Below are 18,676 nucleotides of genomic sequence, written 5' to 3'. Positions count from 1 at the left end.
CCTGAAGCCACCAACCACACCAATAGCTCTCCCTAGCAAATGCACCAGCCTCACCAGCTTTACTTAGATATTTACTGCACCTCCTGTAATTCCCTTGATCACAGATACTGAATGTAGCTTCAGTTCTCAGAAAGAGTTTGTAGACAGCATTAGAACACCAAGTGAATGAATGATTGCATTCAAATAGACCTCCAGCATTGGGACTGTCCAGATTGAAAAAGCCTTCACAACCTGCTAGGTTACTATTTCCAAGCTTCTTCAAAGCAAAGATAGTTAACATTTGCACCTCACGAGATGATGTCTAAAACGAACAAAATGAACAAAACAAGATAAATAAAAGGCAAACACCTTCCAAAAACAATTATGTAATCCCTCCTTCAAAACTATATACTTGGGGTTTTAGGAAAAAACAAAACAAAACAAACACCAAACCCAAACAACAACAAAAAAGTTTATATACAGATATCAAATCATCTTCAGAAATTACAAAATCTCCTTAATTTCTATGTGAATGTTTCTATTTAAAATTTTTCCATTGTCAAAACCCATCTGGAGCTGGTGAAGCTGCAACAAAAGTTCCATCATGCACAGTTCTCCTAGACATGAGATTCAAAATAAACTTACTGTCACATCCCCATAATATCATCAGGATTAGCTGACAACACAACACAACTCTTACCATAATTTTGAAGCAATTCTTCTTTAGTTGAAACAATCAGTGACCGGTCTTTTGCTGAGAAGACAATGGCAAGGCATACATAATGCTGCTCCGAGGAGTTTGCACGCCGCACTACAGTAAGAAGTCTCACAGGATGGTTATTAGGAGGTGTACTAAAATGTTCAATACAAAACCAAGTTGAGTAGCTTAAACCAGACGGTGGTGGGAAAAATCTTTCACCTGAAAACAAAACCAAAAGTTCATTATATAGTTGGAGTAGCTAGAATTTTGGATATCTACGTGCTACGTGTTCCTGATCCTTTTTTTGTATGAGCTAAGTCCCGAACTGATACCAGCTGAGCTGTGCTTTCTCAAACTTTCCCTTTGTGGACTTCAATGATATTTCTTTTATTTCTGACTTAGCCTTGGAGGAAAATCCATACAAAGGCTAGCTCAGAGAGGTTTGTTTCAAAATGAAGGAAAGCATGACTTGTACACTATTCACTCATATTCTAAAACAAAAAATCAACTCTGAAGCTGTGCTTGTTAAGAACAGCCCAGTTTCAGCTCCCTAGACAAAAAAAGTAGAAATGGATCAGGCCCTCAGAAACCACTAATGTCATGATGAGATAGTTCTTCCGTAGTGTGACTCGTTGAAGATCTACCATATATACCTGAGTTGCACTCCATCAAAGAAGATCTCTCTACTGCATACACCTGATTTCATTTCCTCTCCTGGGGTGCCCCCACAGAAAAACAGAGTTCAAAGACTTCAAGTACTGTCTAACATTAATTCTGTCTAACTGCAGTAAACCTTTAACTTAGTTTTTTGATTTAACACCTTTTTTAACTAAGTGATCATGTCCAACTAACCCTGCAGCTCACCAGGTTCCTGTAGGCTGAACAGCATACAGTGAACATGTGTAAGGGATAGCAAACCATTTAAATAGGATTTTTGTGATGATGTGCGTAACTACACCTGTAATGAAGTCCACCAAGAATTCAGCAGAACAAAGCCACAAGTACAGCATTATATTTCATCCCATGTTTCCTATGCTCTGGCCACCTCACACTACTACCTCAAATTGTTCTTAATGTATCCAGGTTCATTATTCACACACTTCTCTTGATTGCAGTTTAACCTTCTGTGGAAAGCCTTGACTTTTAAAGCAACCACACATGTGTATTTTATATTGCTTTTCATTGACTTCATGGCAAAACACCACAGGAACACATACAAAGACAGAAAAAGTTCTCAATTACGAGTGTGCAACGTCTAACATGGTACTATCATTTCATGGCTGACAAAGAAATATAAGAGAACTAAACACCATCAGATAAAAACCACTGCTAACAGTCACACTCAAGCACTTACCAGTTCCAATTCCACTGACAACTGCACCGTCAATAAGTCCTGTTGTAACAGCGTTATTTGTAGGTGCATTATGGGGAGCCAAACTTGGCAAGAAGAGGCAGCTGTTAAACAGAAAACACACTAGAGTAACATACTAGAGTTTATGCAAGTCAATAAAACCAGAGTTCAATATAAACAAAATGTAGACTCTCCGTGACTGTACATATTAATGAAAAATAGAAATGAATTCTCAAGATTTCTCCTTATGAGGCTAAAGTATCTCCAGTGCAAAGATTTGACAGTATATGTCTTTGGTGCAAAGGCACAGAGACAGGCCCATGTGGCTCCAGAGCACAAGACACTCCTTGGGGAGCAACAATAACTCACTACACCCTTTGAGATGATGTTCTGGACTCTCAAAGACACTGGATTAACTAAATATTCAAAGGATATTCAAATATTCAAATTGCATACTATGGTGGTGTTATTTTAAGGATGTACACTCTTATAATGATGTCATATTTCACCAAACTAGCTACGTTTGGTCCTTACAAGAGCCAGCAATGTTGTGTACACAAGGGCAACAGATATAAGGAGTACCTCCCTTAGGTAGTGAAAGGTTTTAAGAGCCCAGACTATTTCAGTGACCACCCTACCCAAGGTGGAGTGAATCTCCACAGGAGCTCAGCTTCCAGTTTGCATAGACTGTCCTACTGAAGGCAAAATGACAGCTCTTCTGTTTCACTGAAGAATAATGATTTCGTTGACACTTGAGCAGGCTCGTTTAAGTATACAGTACCTGAGTTGCCTGACAGAACTAGAAGTTATTTTGTTCTTATGTAAACTATAGTTTGAAAGCATCAGCAGTCCATGGTTCTGGTCACCATGATCTTCCTTTTGGTTAAGATTCTCACTATATACTTCTTCCTCCCTCTTGAAAATATTTTTCTGGGCGAATCCCCTGTGGTCAATGGTGTTACAAGCATGTTCTCTCTATGCAGATAACTTGCAAGAGTCTGCCAACTGACTGTTAACTCTGAGTTCATGAAACACCGTGCTACTTTAAAATAGACCAAAAAGCTTCTAGATTTTTTTAATTGATTATGGCAGCCTTCTTAGATGACTTGTTGAAATTACAGGAAGTCACAGCTGCATTACATGAGTTACTTTTGGCCACACCACCAGCACCTCCAAATCTCCTTGAGCAACCACAGTGACATTTTGCTAGCCTACTTCAAGTCCTCCTTAGGTCCAAAATGTTTTCTTTTGTCTTACGAAGGATGTTGAACAGAGATTTGAGCAGCAATTGTTATCAAAGAAGTCTGTCCCTGACAACATTGGATGTGAAGGCCAGATGCAAAATGGGCACTGCATCCTTGCTTAGCAAAGCTGAAAAGAAAAGTGCAGAGCTGTAGAGCTCCCATATCTCCAGGCTGGACTGTGCTCTCAGACCAGTCACCCCGAATAAACTGGGACGCAACCATGAAGATGCAAGTGATTCTGTCAAAGGCCACATCAGAACAGAAACGGACTTAAAAAACACAGTAATATAAGTACCAGGTCTGGAAAGAAAAAGTCAAGATGAGCAGTTCTGTCAAGTGGAGCTGTTTCTGGCTTTATGAAATTGTCGTACAGCCCTGCACAACAAATCACCTCTACCTCTTCTCATCATTTTTTTTTTTTTTAAAGAAGAGCACAAAATAAAAATTAACAGCTACCCATTTCGTGAAAATTTATCAGGCTTTTTCAGACTTCAGAGCAGTTGTCCTTTTCTGGGGTTTGTGTCACTAAAAACCTTTTAATAAGTCTCTTAGTCAAGATTTTTAAGCTTCTAATGAGGCTTCTGGGAAAATCGGAACAACTACTTATTATTCAAGCTGCCATTCACAGTTGTCTGACTTGTGTGTACATCACAACACTGCCCTCTCTGAGGTACCAGTTTTCAGCCTATTTGCAAACCTCTGCCTATGGACCAGTCCCCAGGCAGTTAAAGAATACCTGTTCCTTTACCATTGGCCTGAATATTTACAGTAATTTTTGATATATTTTCCCCTTTAAACAGGACAAAATGAATGCTTCATGATTTTTCTATTCCATTTTTATAACTGAAAAGATGTAACATTTTCCTTAAACAGATGCTGGGAATGGTGTCATTTTTGAGTCTTCTGAACAGGCAAGTCAAATGATATTACATGATCCTCACGAAGAACATCACTTAGCAGGTGTATAATTAGAGAGAAAAACACCGTAAATGCAGGTGATACTGGGTGCTAAAAAGACAAAATGAGTTAAGCGTTATATTCAGGCTACAGTTTCAGTTAATGACCAGCTTTTTCTAGTTATTTGGACTCAACATTGCTTCCTTCTCTGCTTTGCCTGTCCTTCCTATTAGCCCACTTCCTCATTTTCAAGTTCTTCAGCAAATTAAGCAGGCTGCAGAGCACTTGGACCATCCAAATGTTGCACACAACCCTAGTAACTAATGAGTTTCTGTAAGGGTATGTTTGTGTTCCTTCATTTTAAAAGGCACATGAAATCCAGAAATGAGAGGGTGCTGTCAACGTTCAGATGCATACTGACTTCTATGTTCCCATGTGGCAAGCAAGCATCGGTTTCAAGTCATTAATGACTGAGTGGAAATTTATGTGGCTCGAAGTATTTCTTTTTTTTTCTTTAAAGAACTAATTTGTTTCTGGTTTGCAAAGTCCCTTTATTTGAAAAACTAAATAAAACATTGCACTGTGCCCCATGCTATCTGAGACTGTAGGACCTTACCCGAACCCTTCGAGAGATGTGTCAAACTCAATGAACGCCGGTGTAACCGATGATCCATGAAGCCTGATATCATGTGGGGTTGTCATGGAGACCAAGCACTTCACTCTTGTCAGGGGTACTGTGCTCCCTTCTGCTGGCTTGAGCAGGCTCTTACTTATCCGATAGTGGCTGTCTTCATGTGAGCCGAAGACGCTGTCAGAACTCAGACCTTCCGTTGAGGTAACCATGCTATCTACAGTAAAAACCAAGAAGCAACACAGCATTGGAGGCATTTTCAGGCTATTTATTTGGACTTTTCAAGTACTGCTTCCAGCACGGCAGCTGAATTGTGAGTCATCATCAACTAGTTCAGCCTCTCAATTAGAACATTATGGGTTGGAAAGTATTGGTCTTATCATAAAAAGGTTCAACTCAGACAGAGTTGTGCAAGGTACTACAGAAAGGGTGTGGAAATGCTAAATAACCTGAGCCAAGAGGCCACCCAATTACCAAACATCAGGAAAGTGTCTCATTGGCAGAGGCTCAATTTCAGGCACACTCCTGCAACCTGACTTAACAGGCAGGAAAAACTCTGCTTCATGTTCTTCCGATACTGTAACTCTGAGTTAAAAGTCTCAGAGCTCTCAATGAGCAGAAAGACTCAGTAAGCTTAGCTCAGGAAGTTTAACATGATCACTTGCAGTATTCAGGAAGCCAGGTTTGCCTTACCGTTCCTATGTTAAAAACCTTTCAGATTCACCTTTTCACTGTTTTAATCATTTGCCTTCCCCCATAATTATACTCTATTAAAAATAAATAAGTAAGCAAGCAAGCACTGGCCAAGAGATAAGTTGAATCTCTCCTTTCTAAATGTACTGAATTTGATCACATAACATGAAGTCGGTTATTAAATTACTACTTCAAGGATAAAAGACTAAGCATGAGAGTTGTATAGACAGTGGGAAGAAGGGATTTAATGCTTGTAATTCTGTATCATCCAGGATACTTCCTAGCTCCCTTTAAATAATTCAAACATTTCAACTAAGATATTTTTAACTATGTTTTACAATTGGTCATATGACTGAGCTGACACCTAGAAATAAGATTTATCAATAGTCTCTTTCTTTGACCATTTACTGAGACTCTCCTATACCACATGAACAGCTATTCCCGGGCTTTACAACTCGTGGTTAAAAACAGGAAAGAGTGTGTGTGGAAGAGAAGTTCGGATGAGCTGGAGGAATCAGACGGTTATTTCACACAAACGTATAATGAAAATTTCCACTACGTCTGCATATGTATCTATAATCTAGGAATATCTGGTGGATATCTTATCAAAATACATTGTGAATACGTTCCCTCAGCATTAATTCCAGGACTGAAACTGAGTTCTTGTCTGCCCTCCAACGCTTTTTTTTTTTTTTTTAATTTATTTTTTTAAAGCTGATGTAAGTCCATCCTTTTTCTTGGAAATTTTTAAGTTATTATGCATTCATAATTACACACATTCTTACCACATACTACTAAAGACCTCGATTTTAATATACTAGAAAAGTAAACATATTGAAATAAGCAATGAGTAAGACCATTGTAAATTTTTATCATGAAAAATCAATGAATGGTTAAAAAAGGGACTACTGAACTTTAAATAATAAAGACTGGGTGTTCCAACTCAAGATTCTACCTGTTTTTAAGAGAAACAATTACTTAGATTGAGATTCTGTCACATTAGGTAAGTTATGCTTTTTTTTTTAAACTTTCCATTACTAGTGATGCTAATGATGACCCAGGTTCTTGAGTCCAGCTGAAATAAATGGAATAATGCTGTAGTGTAGGAATTTCAGTTTTTTTATCGCACACCTTACTGAACCCATGAAAGACATTACATAGATGTAATGACACACGATGTGCACATGAAAGTATCCGAAAAAAATATTTTTCCTTTTACTGTTAAATAGTGACAAACTCAGGATCTTCTCAAGACTTCAAAGCAAACTACTGTCACTTTTAATAGTCACTGTTTATAAAATAAAAAAGTATAAGTACCTCACTGGATATATATTAAATACAAGTACTACATTCCCTCTGCCTTTACAACTTTTTTCCAGTTAAACTGTTCTGTTTCACATTCACACAAAGCAGGTGCGAACTTAGGTTTCTCTGGATTCTCATCTACAAATTTTACATAAGTATGCAACCGGGGGATGTCAGTGTACCATTCCTTATGCAAGTTTCTAGCATTTCAGCACCTACTTCTCATTTCCGGCTCAAAACTCAGTGAGCTGGGTTTGTGCACTCGGTACTGTTTCAACAGCTTTTTGTCCCAAGCTCCGCAGTTCAAAGGATTTCCCAAGCGTAAAAATTCCCTAAGAAAGAGAAAAAAACTTACAAATAATTTTGTCTATTTATTTGCCTAGAACTGCTCCAAATCTAATATAGCTTTTTAAAAAGACACTAATTACTTGTAATAAATATAATTTCTAGCTAAGAAAATAAATACTATAACACATAATTACAAGAAACACATTTGATTCATGTGAAACTGTTTAAGTTCTGAACACGTGCCCTCGGAAAGTTCATATTATTTCAACATCTCAATCTATAGAAAACTCTAGTATCTCTATCTACAGGCTATCAGTATCTATGCTTAGGGAAGCTTGACCTCTGAAGGCCATCTAATCCAACCCCTCTGTCATGGGCTGGGACATCTTTCACTACAGCAGGATGCTCAAAATCTTGTCCAGTCTGACCTCAAACACCTCCATGGCTGGGGCATCCACTGCTTTTCTAAGCAACCTCTTCCAGTATCTCACCGCCCTCACTGTAAAAAGTTGTCTTTGTTATGTCCAATCTAAATCTACCCTCTTTCAGTTTAAAAGCCTTGCCCTTTGTCCTGCCACTACAGGCCCCAGGAATAAATTTCTCTGTTGCTCTTACAAGCCTTTTTTTTATATTGAAAGGTCGCAAGAAGGTCTCAGAATCTAGCAAGTGATCCAAAGCATCATACATTTGTGTGGCTATTTAACAAATCATTCTAAAGATCCCCATAAATATTTCAAGCTTGGTCTTCTAGTGCAAGATGTACAAACCCACTTGCGTTAATATGCAGAAGGTTCAGCTTTTTAAAGCTATGCATCCCCAGATTTTTCCAGATGCCTATCACCTTCCTGCATTTCCTTCACACAAACTAAAGCTCTAAATAAAACTGCTGGCATGAACCTTTTCCAATCTGAGGTATTTGAAATTGCATAGAAACACCAAGGAATCCATCCTCTTCTATGGCAGTGTTGCTTCTGAAACCATCATGTTTCCTCTTTCTGAGGACCTAGCCAGGAAGGGCATTTTTGGTAGTCTCTCAAGATTTGCAGGAAGGAAGCAAGCACTCCACTTCAGCACAATCTACAAAGGAACACCAAATACATTTTTCCCCTCCATGCTACTTCCTCCTCGCCTGCCCCCCAATTCCCAGCATCTCCAGGGTTACATGCTGATGAACAGAAGCAAGACAGCCTGTTTAATGAGAAATAAAACAGAATACTGTGTGATCACTACTACCAGGTCACTTATTGCTCTCTACCAATCCAAGCCATTTATGGCCAACGACAGTGCAGGCACCAAGGCTCATCTCAACCAGACTTCAATGCTGTCTGTCTGACCTTAACACCATGGGCTGCAGTGCCTGGGAGGCCAGCCTTTCAAACATCCTCTGGAGCGGCGGGTGCAGCGAGTGGTCCTCATCAGCCAGAGCAGTGCTACATCTCTGCAGAAGTCGTGCGTGGAGCCCGGCTTCGCACATGACTTGCTGGTTTCTCTCTGTGTGCACGAGAGATTGTAGGATATTGGCCACCGCCAGCTGGAGATCCAGTGCATGCTGGAAAAGAAAGAGCGGCGGGCAACTTGAGAAGACACAAACTGAGATGGCAAATACGAGAAAGCCCTTTGCTCAATAATGAAAGAGAAACTACCATTAGCAATAAACAGACAAAACGTCCTATACTTATCAACATCCTATACTTAAATATATGTGCATGTGTGTGTTGGGGGGGAGCGTGTGCATGTATGTGTGAAAAGACACCTCCATTTCTTTATGAAAAAGAATGATAAGTTATATGAAGGATTACCACGGCCACTGTAAAGAAAAACAACTCATGTAGAGATGGTTAAACTTACCTCGCCTTTTAACCAGGAGTCAGTTTATAAGTTCTACATGCTTAGAGTGTACTAAGAATTACTATTTTTGTGATTGCTAAGTTATTCCTAACATCATAAACTCTAAAATATTTAGGATATATATATATACATGCAACATAACTGCCAAATTAATGCCCTGAAGACAGAAAGTCACCACACTCATCACTAGTAGAGGACAAGGAAGAAGAATCAAGTCTAATTCTTGTAGGCTTTTGGAACTTTTCAAAAAACAAACAAAAAACCCCCACGAACAACAAACAGTGTTCTTCAGTGAAGACATCTCAAACAAACAAACAAAAAAAATTCACAAGCAACTTTAAAAAATGTCTAACAAATGCTTTATATACAAGCCTGCAGTAGAGGTTTTGGTTTGGGAATTATACAAAGCGGGCAGAACAATTCTGGAACCAGAACATACTCCAGTTATTGCAAGCAGCACACATACACCAAGGATAACATCCAGTCCTGTGTCCTCACTGTACTACAGGTTAACATCTGACACATCAGGGAAAACAAGAATTTACCACAACATTTGGAAACTTATCTGATAGCCATTTCAGATGTTTACATTTCTTTAAATTTACATTGTTGCCAGGAGCTCGAAAGAGGCAAAAAAACCCAAAGCCTACAAAATAAAACAATTTCTATCAGACCTCCATCACCAGTCAACGTGGCAATGTGGTTAGTCTGTGAAATGCGTTGGCTCCTCAGCATGAAACAAGAGGACAGAATCAGTTTTCTTATTTCCCATAGCCATCTTTTTTCTCAGTCATTCTCAAAGCTTAAGACAGATTTTTTTGCCTACCTCTGGGTGTGTAGCTGATCCAACAGAGGACAGAAGATCCAGCATCGCAAGCATAGCGCCAGGGTGGATAATGACCACATCAGAGCTTTGTACAGGTGTAGGTCCTGCTTGGAGTTTCGCATCAGCTATGTTTTTCTGAGGGCAAACAGGAGGTGTTGAAACAGAATGATATGCGTGCCTGCAGGACAGAAAACATCCCACTGTTACAACACCCATCTATCATGAGCTTTGCATTTTTCAAATAGCTGTAAATTTGAACTGGCCTAAGACATTATGCTCCTCTTTCTCTTCGCCCAATTAGACAAACTGAGCGCTTGCTTCTTCTCAAACCTGTTGGACACGTTTCCCCAAAGACAACGTGGAAGGGTCGCAATTTCTCGACTATGCTTGAACTCAGTAATCTTTCCCCCAGGCGCTATGCAGTATAACTTTTCATTCCAGTTGTGGCAGCAGCACACAGTGACAGCAGCACGCAAGCTGCCTCTGCCCCATTCTGGGTGACAAATTCAGATTTGAACATTTTTCTCCTCATCTGCTTTTCATTAACAATTGAATATAAAATGTGCTATCACAAAACTCTCAGCAATCCCCTAATTAGCTTACAGGAAAAGAAAGTCGGTCTTGGTGTACACTTGTGCCACCAGCCTGGTTGCTTTCCATCTTTCTATGACTGCTGCAGCGATTTAGTTTTACATTAAGCTGCTTTAGTCTCACCCATGGAAAAGAGGCTTTGACACACTGAGTTAGAAGTAACCACTCGTGCTGAAAGCTATAGACATGTTTCTCATTGAAACTCCTAGAGGTATCAGCTTGAAGCTATCGTTCTTTCAACACGAGATTCAACACACAAACAGCACAAGTAGATTACTGAACATACGTTTTCAACATGGTACTTTAGAAGCAAAAGATAGCTTGGAAGGCTCATGCTAACAACAGAAAAAATAAATTTAAAAAATATATACACATTCTCACAGTCTATCATATATGCTTAGTCTTAAGAAAAAAACAAACAAACTCTATGTAACAATTTTCTCCAAGATCAAGTGTTGCCTGCCTTTTTACAAGAAGTGAATGCAGCTAAAAATGGGTCTTATCCTATCAAACCAGTCAAAAGCGGCACTTCCTCTCTCCTGTTCCCAGTCATGGAAATTTACCTATAGCCCTAACAGAAATAACACTCTGAGATTCACTGTGCCTCACCCATGAGGAAATCTTTTGTCCTGGGAAAACCAGGACATAGATGGGAGACGAGGAAGGCTGCAAGTGTAATTTTGTCCTGAACACTTTGAAGGTTGCATCCTGAATACACACACACCCACCCCAACAAGAAACAGGCGGGGGAAGGCTGAGGGCACTGGATTATTTAGCCTAAGACAGGACACTCAGAAGCACAGCACAATCTTCTTGTGCTGGCTGGAAAATGGGTTGGACAAAGGGTGGTTCGATAAAAGCATTCCTCCTGAAAAGGTTCATGTCAGATTAACCACTTGGTGCGCAGAACAATCCAAGAACATTTTTAAAAGAGAGTTTTTGAAGAAAGATGAAATTACTGATGCTTAGCTCATTCAGCTAATACTTACAGCAAACATGAAATAGTACGGCAATTCTGTTGTCACCAACCAATAAGAAAAAACTCTGCCAAAATAATTTTTTCTAGTGTTTTTACAAACTCTTTAACCATCAATTTCTTGAACGCCTCTAGGAGACTCAATGATTGAAACATCTGGCAGGTAAAGGAAGGCTTAGCTGTCTCTTTTAAGATTAATGGAATTAAGAACAGTAAAACAACCAGCAATACAATCATAGAGAGACGTCATCTCAGCCCTTTTCCCAGGCAATTTTTTCTAATGCATCCTACCAGCAGTGCTCTTCATCTGAAGAAAACCGCTACCTTTTTCCAATGCCACCTTGAGCATCTCAACAGAAGTTTTCAGTTTAAAACCTCAACATCCATTTGTATTTAGCAATCCTTTTCAGTCAAGTGAAACTCCACTCCCCAAGGCATTCTTGAAGAACAAGCTTCAGTCCACTTTTAAGCACAAATTTTCCTTCTAAGCATCCTGATGTGCACTATGACATTCACCTTGCTACATGAACCATGAAGCTGTAATGCAGTAGTAGAGGGAGAGCCTAATAAAAACCTGAATCACTGCTCAGCACGATTCACAAACAAGCACATGATTCTGCTCTCAAACAGCCTGGACTTCAACATTACATACAACAAACAGCAGTCAAGACTGGACAATTTGCTTTTCTTTTAGCAATCTATGTAAAAGTTATGTCCTTAAACCAAATATTATTGAGAGTGTTACACATAACTTTAAAATACCTTATCTATTAATATTTTTGTATGAGGAGTACTTGTATCAAAGCAACGACAACAACAAAACATAGTTCAAAAAGATTTCTGTAGGCAGGGAAAAGAAAATAGATGCAACAAAATCCTGCCCAAGGTTATAGGTCTATGAGTCAGTGCAGAACCTGCAATGAATTAATTTATCTGTCCTTATATATTCTTTATGTGATCCCACTAAGGGAGAAGAAATTAAGAAACAAACAAAGCACTTCATGGAAGACAACACATAGATCCATCTAATTTAACAAAAAATAAATTAAAACTCAAATTATGTTATTAAGTCCAAGTGTTGATGTTTATTACATCATCAGTTTCGTCTGGAAAGAAGTAAAACTTACTGAAAATAAACCCTCTGTGTATCATTCCCTGAGAGTTATCACTATCCAAACTTTGTAAAAGCAATTCACATCTTGATTTATCCTGAACTGCTCTAGACTGTGTGCATCAAAACCAGAACTGTACTATTTTTGTCTATAGGAAATGTTTGTGTGCACTGTCCACTTGTTGTTTTAGCCAAATAACTGAGGGCTCTCCCTCAGGCCCCTGTCGTTGGAGTCAAAAGGCAGAAAACCAAGTCCCAGCAACAAGGGAGAACCCATGGAAGCAAAGTAAAGGAGACAGGCAATGATAAGAGCAAACACTGCTCTCAGAAGAGTCAGCTTCAATAGAATCTGGCTGAATCTGACCAAACCTGACATTTAAATAGAGAAAAAAAGAAAACAGTAGAATAATATTGGACTACAAAACCCAAGTTTCTTATATTTGAAAGGAGGAAGATCCCACATACTGGCACTGAATTCACGAAGGACAAACCCAATACTGAACAACCACGAGAGAGCAGACAGCTACTCAAACAGACTTTTGGAAAAGCCTAGCCCTGTCTATTTTTTTTACTTGAAAACATGTTTTTACAGAAAGGATCGGAATAGTCACAGAGGACAGCACAATCACTCTTTTTGTCCACTTTTACTCTGAATCTTCCACAACTTGTTAGCACCCAAAGACCTTTTTTCGTCGTGAAGATCCACATCAAACGCACTCCTTTACCTCAGCAAGTACCCGCATTACTATACTGGTGCTGAACTGCCCAAAGCTCCCCACAGGGATACTGACTTTTAAAAATATCTAACATTTATGTTGCCTTCTACCATGCAGTTTTCAACTAACTGCTTGTATTTTCACTACTGCAGAAAACAAATATAGACAGCCTAATATATATATATATACACACGTATATATATACGTATATATATACGTATATATATACGTATATATATACGTATATATATATATATATATGTATATATATATGTGTGTGTGTGAATAGATTTTTTTTTTTTAATTAATTAATTACCAGGCTGTGTCAAGTACCTATCTGGGACTCTTTTATTCATCATGCTCTGTAATCAGGAGAGAAAATGGCTTTTATTTACTAACCTGCTCAAGTACAAAAAAAATATCCTTTCAAAGTGCTTTGGTTGCTTCTCTTTGAAAAATACTTTATGTTCTAAACATAAAACTTGATGGCATATTTTAAGCTCAACACTATGCAAGAATCCATGTATTTGCATACATGGCACCTGCACCTCAGATAACCCAAGTCTTTCAAATGTCATCTTTCTTCTTTTTTAATGAGCAAATCTCTGCCTAACCTGCATCTTCAGATAATGAATGTCTGCCCCTGTTCCTAAAGGCTTTGGCAAAAACAAACAAACAAAAAAAAAAAAATCTCCTTTTCCTCATTTGCACAGGCTTGGAAGTCACACTATTGTTGAATCAGCAAACTTTGGGTGTTTTTCTTAAAAAATCTACCAGACACTAAGATGCACTAGAAAAGAGTATAGCTTGGGCTGGGAAACCAGTGCCAGGGTTTATGAATGGTGTAATTTGTGCTTACTTTCCAAACCTTTTAATTTAGCGTGCCTTTGTAACATTTCATAATCAAGTACTGACAGGTTCATTCTTCAAAGTTTTGTTCTGTGAAATTACTAACAAAGGAGCACCTTAACAAGCCATCAACCTCTGACTACAAGTATCTTTTCTTCAAAAATTAGTCAAGAAAAAAAAGAAATCCTGCTGCAATAACTGATCTGCTAGCACAGCCTGAACTTCTTCGAACTGCTCCTGACAGTATCATTTGTATCTCTCTTAGTTCATTCCTTATATTATACTAGACCTTATTTGTTTTTAATCATGAATTTAAGTGCTTCAGGAGTGTGGAGACATCTCTAATCTCATACATTAGCATCAGTACCTAAGGCTCACTATGAAACATACCTCTACATCCATTTTATCCAGCAAAAACACATGTGAAAATGCACACCTCCAAAAAAAAAAAAAAAAAAAGGCAACTTAAGAAAACAAACAAATAAACAAAAACTAAAACCAGAAAACACAGCCAACCAAGAACTAAGAAACATAACAGTAAGAGAGATATCAGAAGCAAGAACAACTGCTCTTAAAAGGGTCGGTACCTTTTCCTGGACAAAGCTGGCGTACCCCAGGGAGAGGGGAGAGAAGTCTCATTTGTCAGGCAAGGAGGGATCTGTTCTGCACGACTACAGACAAAACAGAGGTAGGACTGAGAGATTAGAGAAGAAACCAGAGGCCATAAGCATGTTAGTTTTACAAAACCACCAATAAAATCATTACTAGGATCCATTCTTCAGGAAAAACGTGGACAACAAAAGGACACCACTGAACGACATGCATCAGGTAAACACATCGACATGCGAAGTGTCTGCTTGTTTTACAGCGTAACTCTGCAGCGCTCTTTCCTCACTCCCCAGAGGTTTATTGAACTGACCGCGCTAGCAAAATAAAACATCTTTTAATGTGAAACGGCAGAAGCTGAGTAGAAAAAATAAAGCTTGAGCAAATCAAGTATAACCAACATGGGTAAGAAATAAAATCAATGTAAGTTTAACAAAGAACGATGATCAGAAGATTTAAGAAAAAATGGAAAATGCATCACTGAAGATGACAGCAAAAAAATGAACTTAATGAGTTAGCTTCTGCAACACCACCATGGGATTTACTTACCACACTAATTCCTCATACTCTACAGTTAGTCAGTGCTGTAATTTCAACAGTATGTGCAACACATTCTCAATATACACTCTCCTCACCCTGTCTGAATGTTTTGATAATCTTTTAAACGGACTTCTGTACTTGGCTTTGGTGGGGTTTTGTTTGTTTGGTTAGATTTGGGTTTTTTTTTTTGCTTGGTTGGTTGTTTAAAAAACCCAAACATGTACCCAAGAGAAAAGCATTAAGATTTGCTGCGTTGGAGGATAAAAAAAACCTCATTAACAAAACCATGAAGTTTATATTTTACTAGTCATGTGGTTTAAGAAAGCCTGATCAACCCACAGCTCTATTAATATCTCAACATCCACAGCCACACCAACACGTGGAAAATCAGACCCTGCGTTTGACTATCTCTAGGTGGCTCATCTTAGAAAAACAGGGCCACATGCATTAAATATCTGGGGGGCAGCGGCTCCAAAGTCCCAGATACAAAGCTCAGGTTTGTGTTTTACTTTTTTGTACATTAAAATTATGGGTGAGAACTACTTTCAGACATGCCAGTCTTCGACACATACTTCAGTAAGTTTTGTTGTTGTTGTGAACCAACTTCAAGACAAATATTGCTGTTCATTTAAATTATCAAGTAAAATTTAAATTCTAGTTGTTTAGGAGTGTCTCCTAAAATGAAATACATTTGCCATGATACTATCTAATGACTTAAAGTCCTGTATCAGAGGCAACATGAAGTTAAGCTGTGACATTCAAAAACCAATTTTTCATTTGACTTAATAAAAGCATAAAAATCTAATAGTTCTGTATGATGATGCCTACCAACCAAGACATTGTTTCAACACATCAAATATAACCGTAAACTGACATCTCTATTTTAATTGCTGACATGACAAAACCGTTCAACAGCGAGAACTGCTGCATAACTTGCTGTTGTTCTCCAGGGTAAGTCAACATTTGGTCAGAGGTTGACACCTTATTCCACTGGAGTGAAGGAACAAAGACACAGAATAAAATAGAACTACAAAAGCTTGCAATTAACGTATTTGAAGAAAGCTATTTTATGGAACACTGGGTGTGAGTGCAGTTGGGAAAAAGAAAAAAAAAAGAAGCAAAGTTCATACCTGTCAAAAGAATCTGTTGCTACCTTGTAGAGGTAAATAAAGAGTTTGCTGCAGTGTCTTAGGGTAGGTGACACAGAATCCAGGGATATTAGGTCATCTTCCAAAAGTCTTTGAAATAGTTGTGTATTCGAAGGGAAGACATTCAAGGGACTTATTTTTCTCGAGTCTGAGAAGCAGCCAAGTAATCGAACAGCATCTGCCAGTTTTTCATACTGGATCTCTGTTTTGAAGAAATGAGAGTTGGCCGGCTCATAGCGCATGGCTGCAGTCAATGTGCAGAACACAGTGTGGAGCAGTTCAAACACTTGATTCTGGTTTACTTTCTCCCAGCCATTCTTAGGCGGAGAGCACAAAGATCTTTCCATAGCAACAAGCAAAGACGTGACATACACAAATCCACCGACTTTTCTAAAAACGGTTCTTGTGCGGTGACTCTCTCTCAGCACTGAGAGTAAGGCCTATGGAAAAAAAACAACCAATCAATACAAAGAATTAATTAAAAAAAAAAAAAGTGCAGTAGCACTACAAACAACTTTTGCTGGCAAAATCCTTATGTCATTTGTCAGAATTTGGTAATGCCTGAAGTCTCCAAAGATCAACTTTGTACTGCAAGAGTCCCCATCCTGAAGAGCTTACAAAATAGAAAGAGTAAGGAAAGAAGTAAGTTATTATCTTTGACGCAGAAATAAGAAATTAAGGAGACAAATGAAGCTAACAACAGAAAAGGCTTGACCAAGCCTAGAATGAAACCCCAAATCCCCAGGTAATTCCCTTGGTGATAAGGCAGAAAATACAGCTGTTAGAAAAGAATCTACATTGCCATCATACTTCACAAACAACGTTAAACAAGAGTGGGCAAACAACTGCCTGTAGCAATGAAAAATCAAAACACTAAAAACCTTAGAGTATCCTAACATAGGTTCCTCAGAAATCTACAACAAATAAGCACCTGGCAGCTATGAAGCCACAACAGTACTCAAAGATGACAGCAGCAGAGAATTAGACAAAAAACCCACTTAATTTTAGCCTTCCTCTATAATAAAATCCATAAATGCCTGAATTGAATGAAACTTCATTTTAAGAGCTATTGTTCAAAAATACGCCTGAAAAACAAATATGCACGAAATCTTACTGCTGAACAAATACAAAGCCACAGTATAAGCAGTGGAAACAACAAAAATATAGGCACTAGCGAATACTACTCATATATCTGTGAAATAAGGGGGTGAAGAAGCCCACTCACAATGAAAAACAAACAAAAAACCCTGTTTGTCATGGGAAGTTGGACCCACATATGAATACAGAATACACAAGAAAACCATCACAAACAAAAGAAAAATGTTATTGATACAGAAAAATAGGCTGGGGAGGTTGGAATGGAATCTTTCATGACCAAGAGCTTACTTGTCCCGAATATTTTTTTTTTTTTTTAAAAGCACTCAGAAGATGGATAATGAAATAGTTAAAACTGTCATTCCTTTGAAAGCAAACCTGGATAAATGGTAAGGGACACTTCACTGCATCGTTCTGGGCTGTCAGTTCCATAACTAAAGCTTCTGAAAACAGCATCAATTGAAGACAAATACAACCAGTCAGATGATGAGGACAGAGACCCTGACTTTGGATGTTAAATCCATTGGGTGACTGCAATATCCTTTCTCTCCCCTTAAGTATCATGGATGAATATTTTCAAAAACTACTAGAGACCTTGATAGACAAAATATGTCAAATTAATAATTTTATTACTAGCTTTCCTTTCTGTGTTTTGGAATAATATGATGCTGCTCATCTGCAAGAGAAATATTACAGCTCCTTTCAACAGAGATGAACCTAGACATCTCAGAGTTCCCTCCAGTAATGCTCATTTACCTATTACTACTTGCTTCAGCTTTTCTACCCTAAAATAACAGTATTATGCCAATTAAGAAAAAGAACACTAGCTATTCTGAGAAGAAATTGTGGGTCTAGATCAGCAGCCAAAAAACCTAACATGATAGAGAACAGATGAGAGTCTTCTCTCTTCCTCCACTCACCACCTTGCTTTTCTGTCTTTCCACTATTGCTTAAGCAAGCAAGTTCTACGTCTTTATCTTCTACTATGATCACTATGATTTCAATTTATATTAACTAATTCAACATTTACAACAAACAAATCAGTAAAATAAAGTAGGTCTACAACAACAACAAAAAAAACCCCCAAAAACAAAACATGCAAGCCAGCACTAAAAATAAACTTGTGTTAGATGCTTGCTTTTTTCCTCCCCATATATTCTCGTTGTTTTTAACTGAATAATACTCCGCGCCAGGGAAGATCAACATAACTGTGGAACCTCATTTCCTATCCACTAAGGCTGATTACAAGTGATGATGCTAAAGACATATACTCACTCACTAG

General features: G+C 38.3%; 1 protein-coding gene across 7 annotated transcripts in view; it reads right to left on the bottom strand.

Moving 5' to 3' along the window:
• Positions 1-18,676, bottom strand: part of WDFY3 (WD repeat and FYVE domain containing 3) — a 169,651-nt gene that overhangs the window by 65,895 nt on the left and 85,080 nt on the right. For 6 of the 7 annotated variants that reach the window (XM_065061871.1, XM_065061873.1, XM_065061872.1 and 3 more), the window contains 8 exons: positions 16,282-16,739; positions 14,593-14,676; positions 9,763-9,940; positions 8,423-8,637; positions 7,020-7,132; positions 4,788-5,019; positions 2,034-2,134; positions 680-898 (listed from right to left, as the gene is read on the bottom strand). In XM_065061871.1, the coding sequence (XP_064917943.1) occupies positions 680-898; positions 2,034-2,134; positions 4,788-5,019; positions 7,020-7,132; positions 8,423-8,637; positions 9,763-9,940; positions 14,593-14,676; positions 16,282-16,739 (1,600 nt within the window). The remainder of the gene's footprint in view (positions 1-679; positions 899-2,033; positions 2,135-4,787; positions 5,020-7,019; positions 7,133-8,422; positions 8,638-9,762; positions 9,941-14,592; positions 14,677-16,281; positions 16,740-18,676) is intronic. The other variant, XM_021296731.2, reaches the window with a different exon arrangement.

The sequence above is a fragment of the Columba livia genome, chromosome 4 (assembly GCF_036013475.1).
Source record: "Columba livia isolate bColLiv1 breed racing homer chromosome 4, bColLiv1.pat.W.v2, whole genome shotgun sequence".
NCBI classification, from domain to species: domain Eukaryota; kingdom Metazoa; phylum Chordata; class Aves; order Columbiformes; family Columbidae; genus Columba; species Columba livia.
This window is presented reverse-complemented; position numbering and strand designations above follow the sequence as displayed.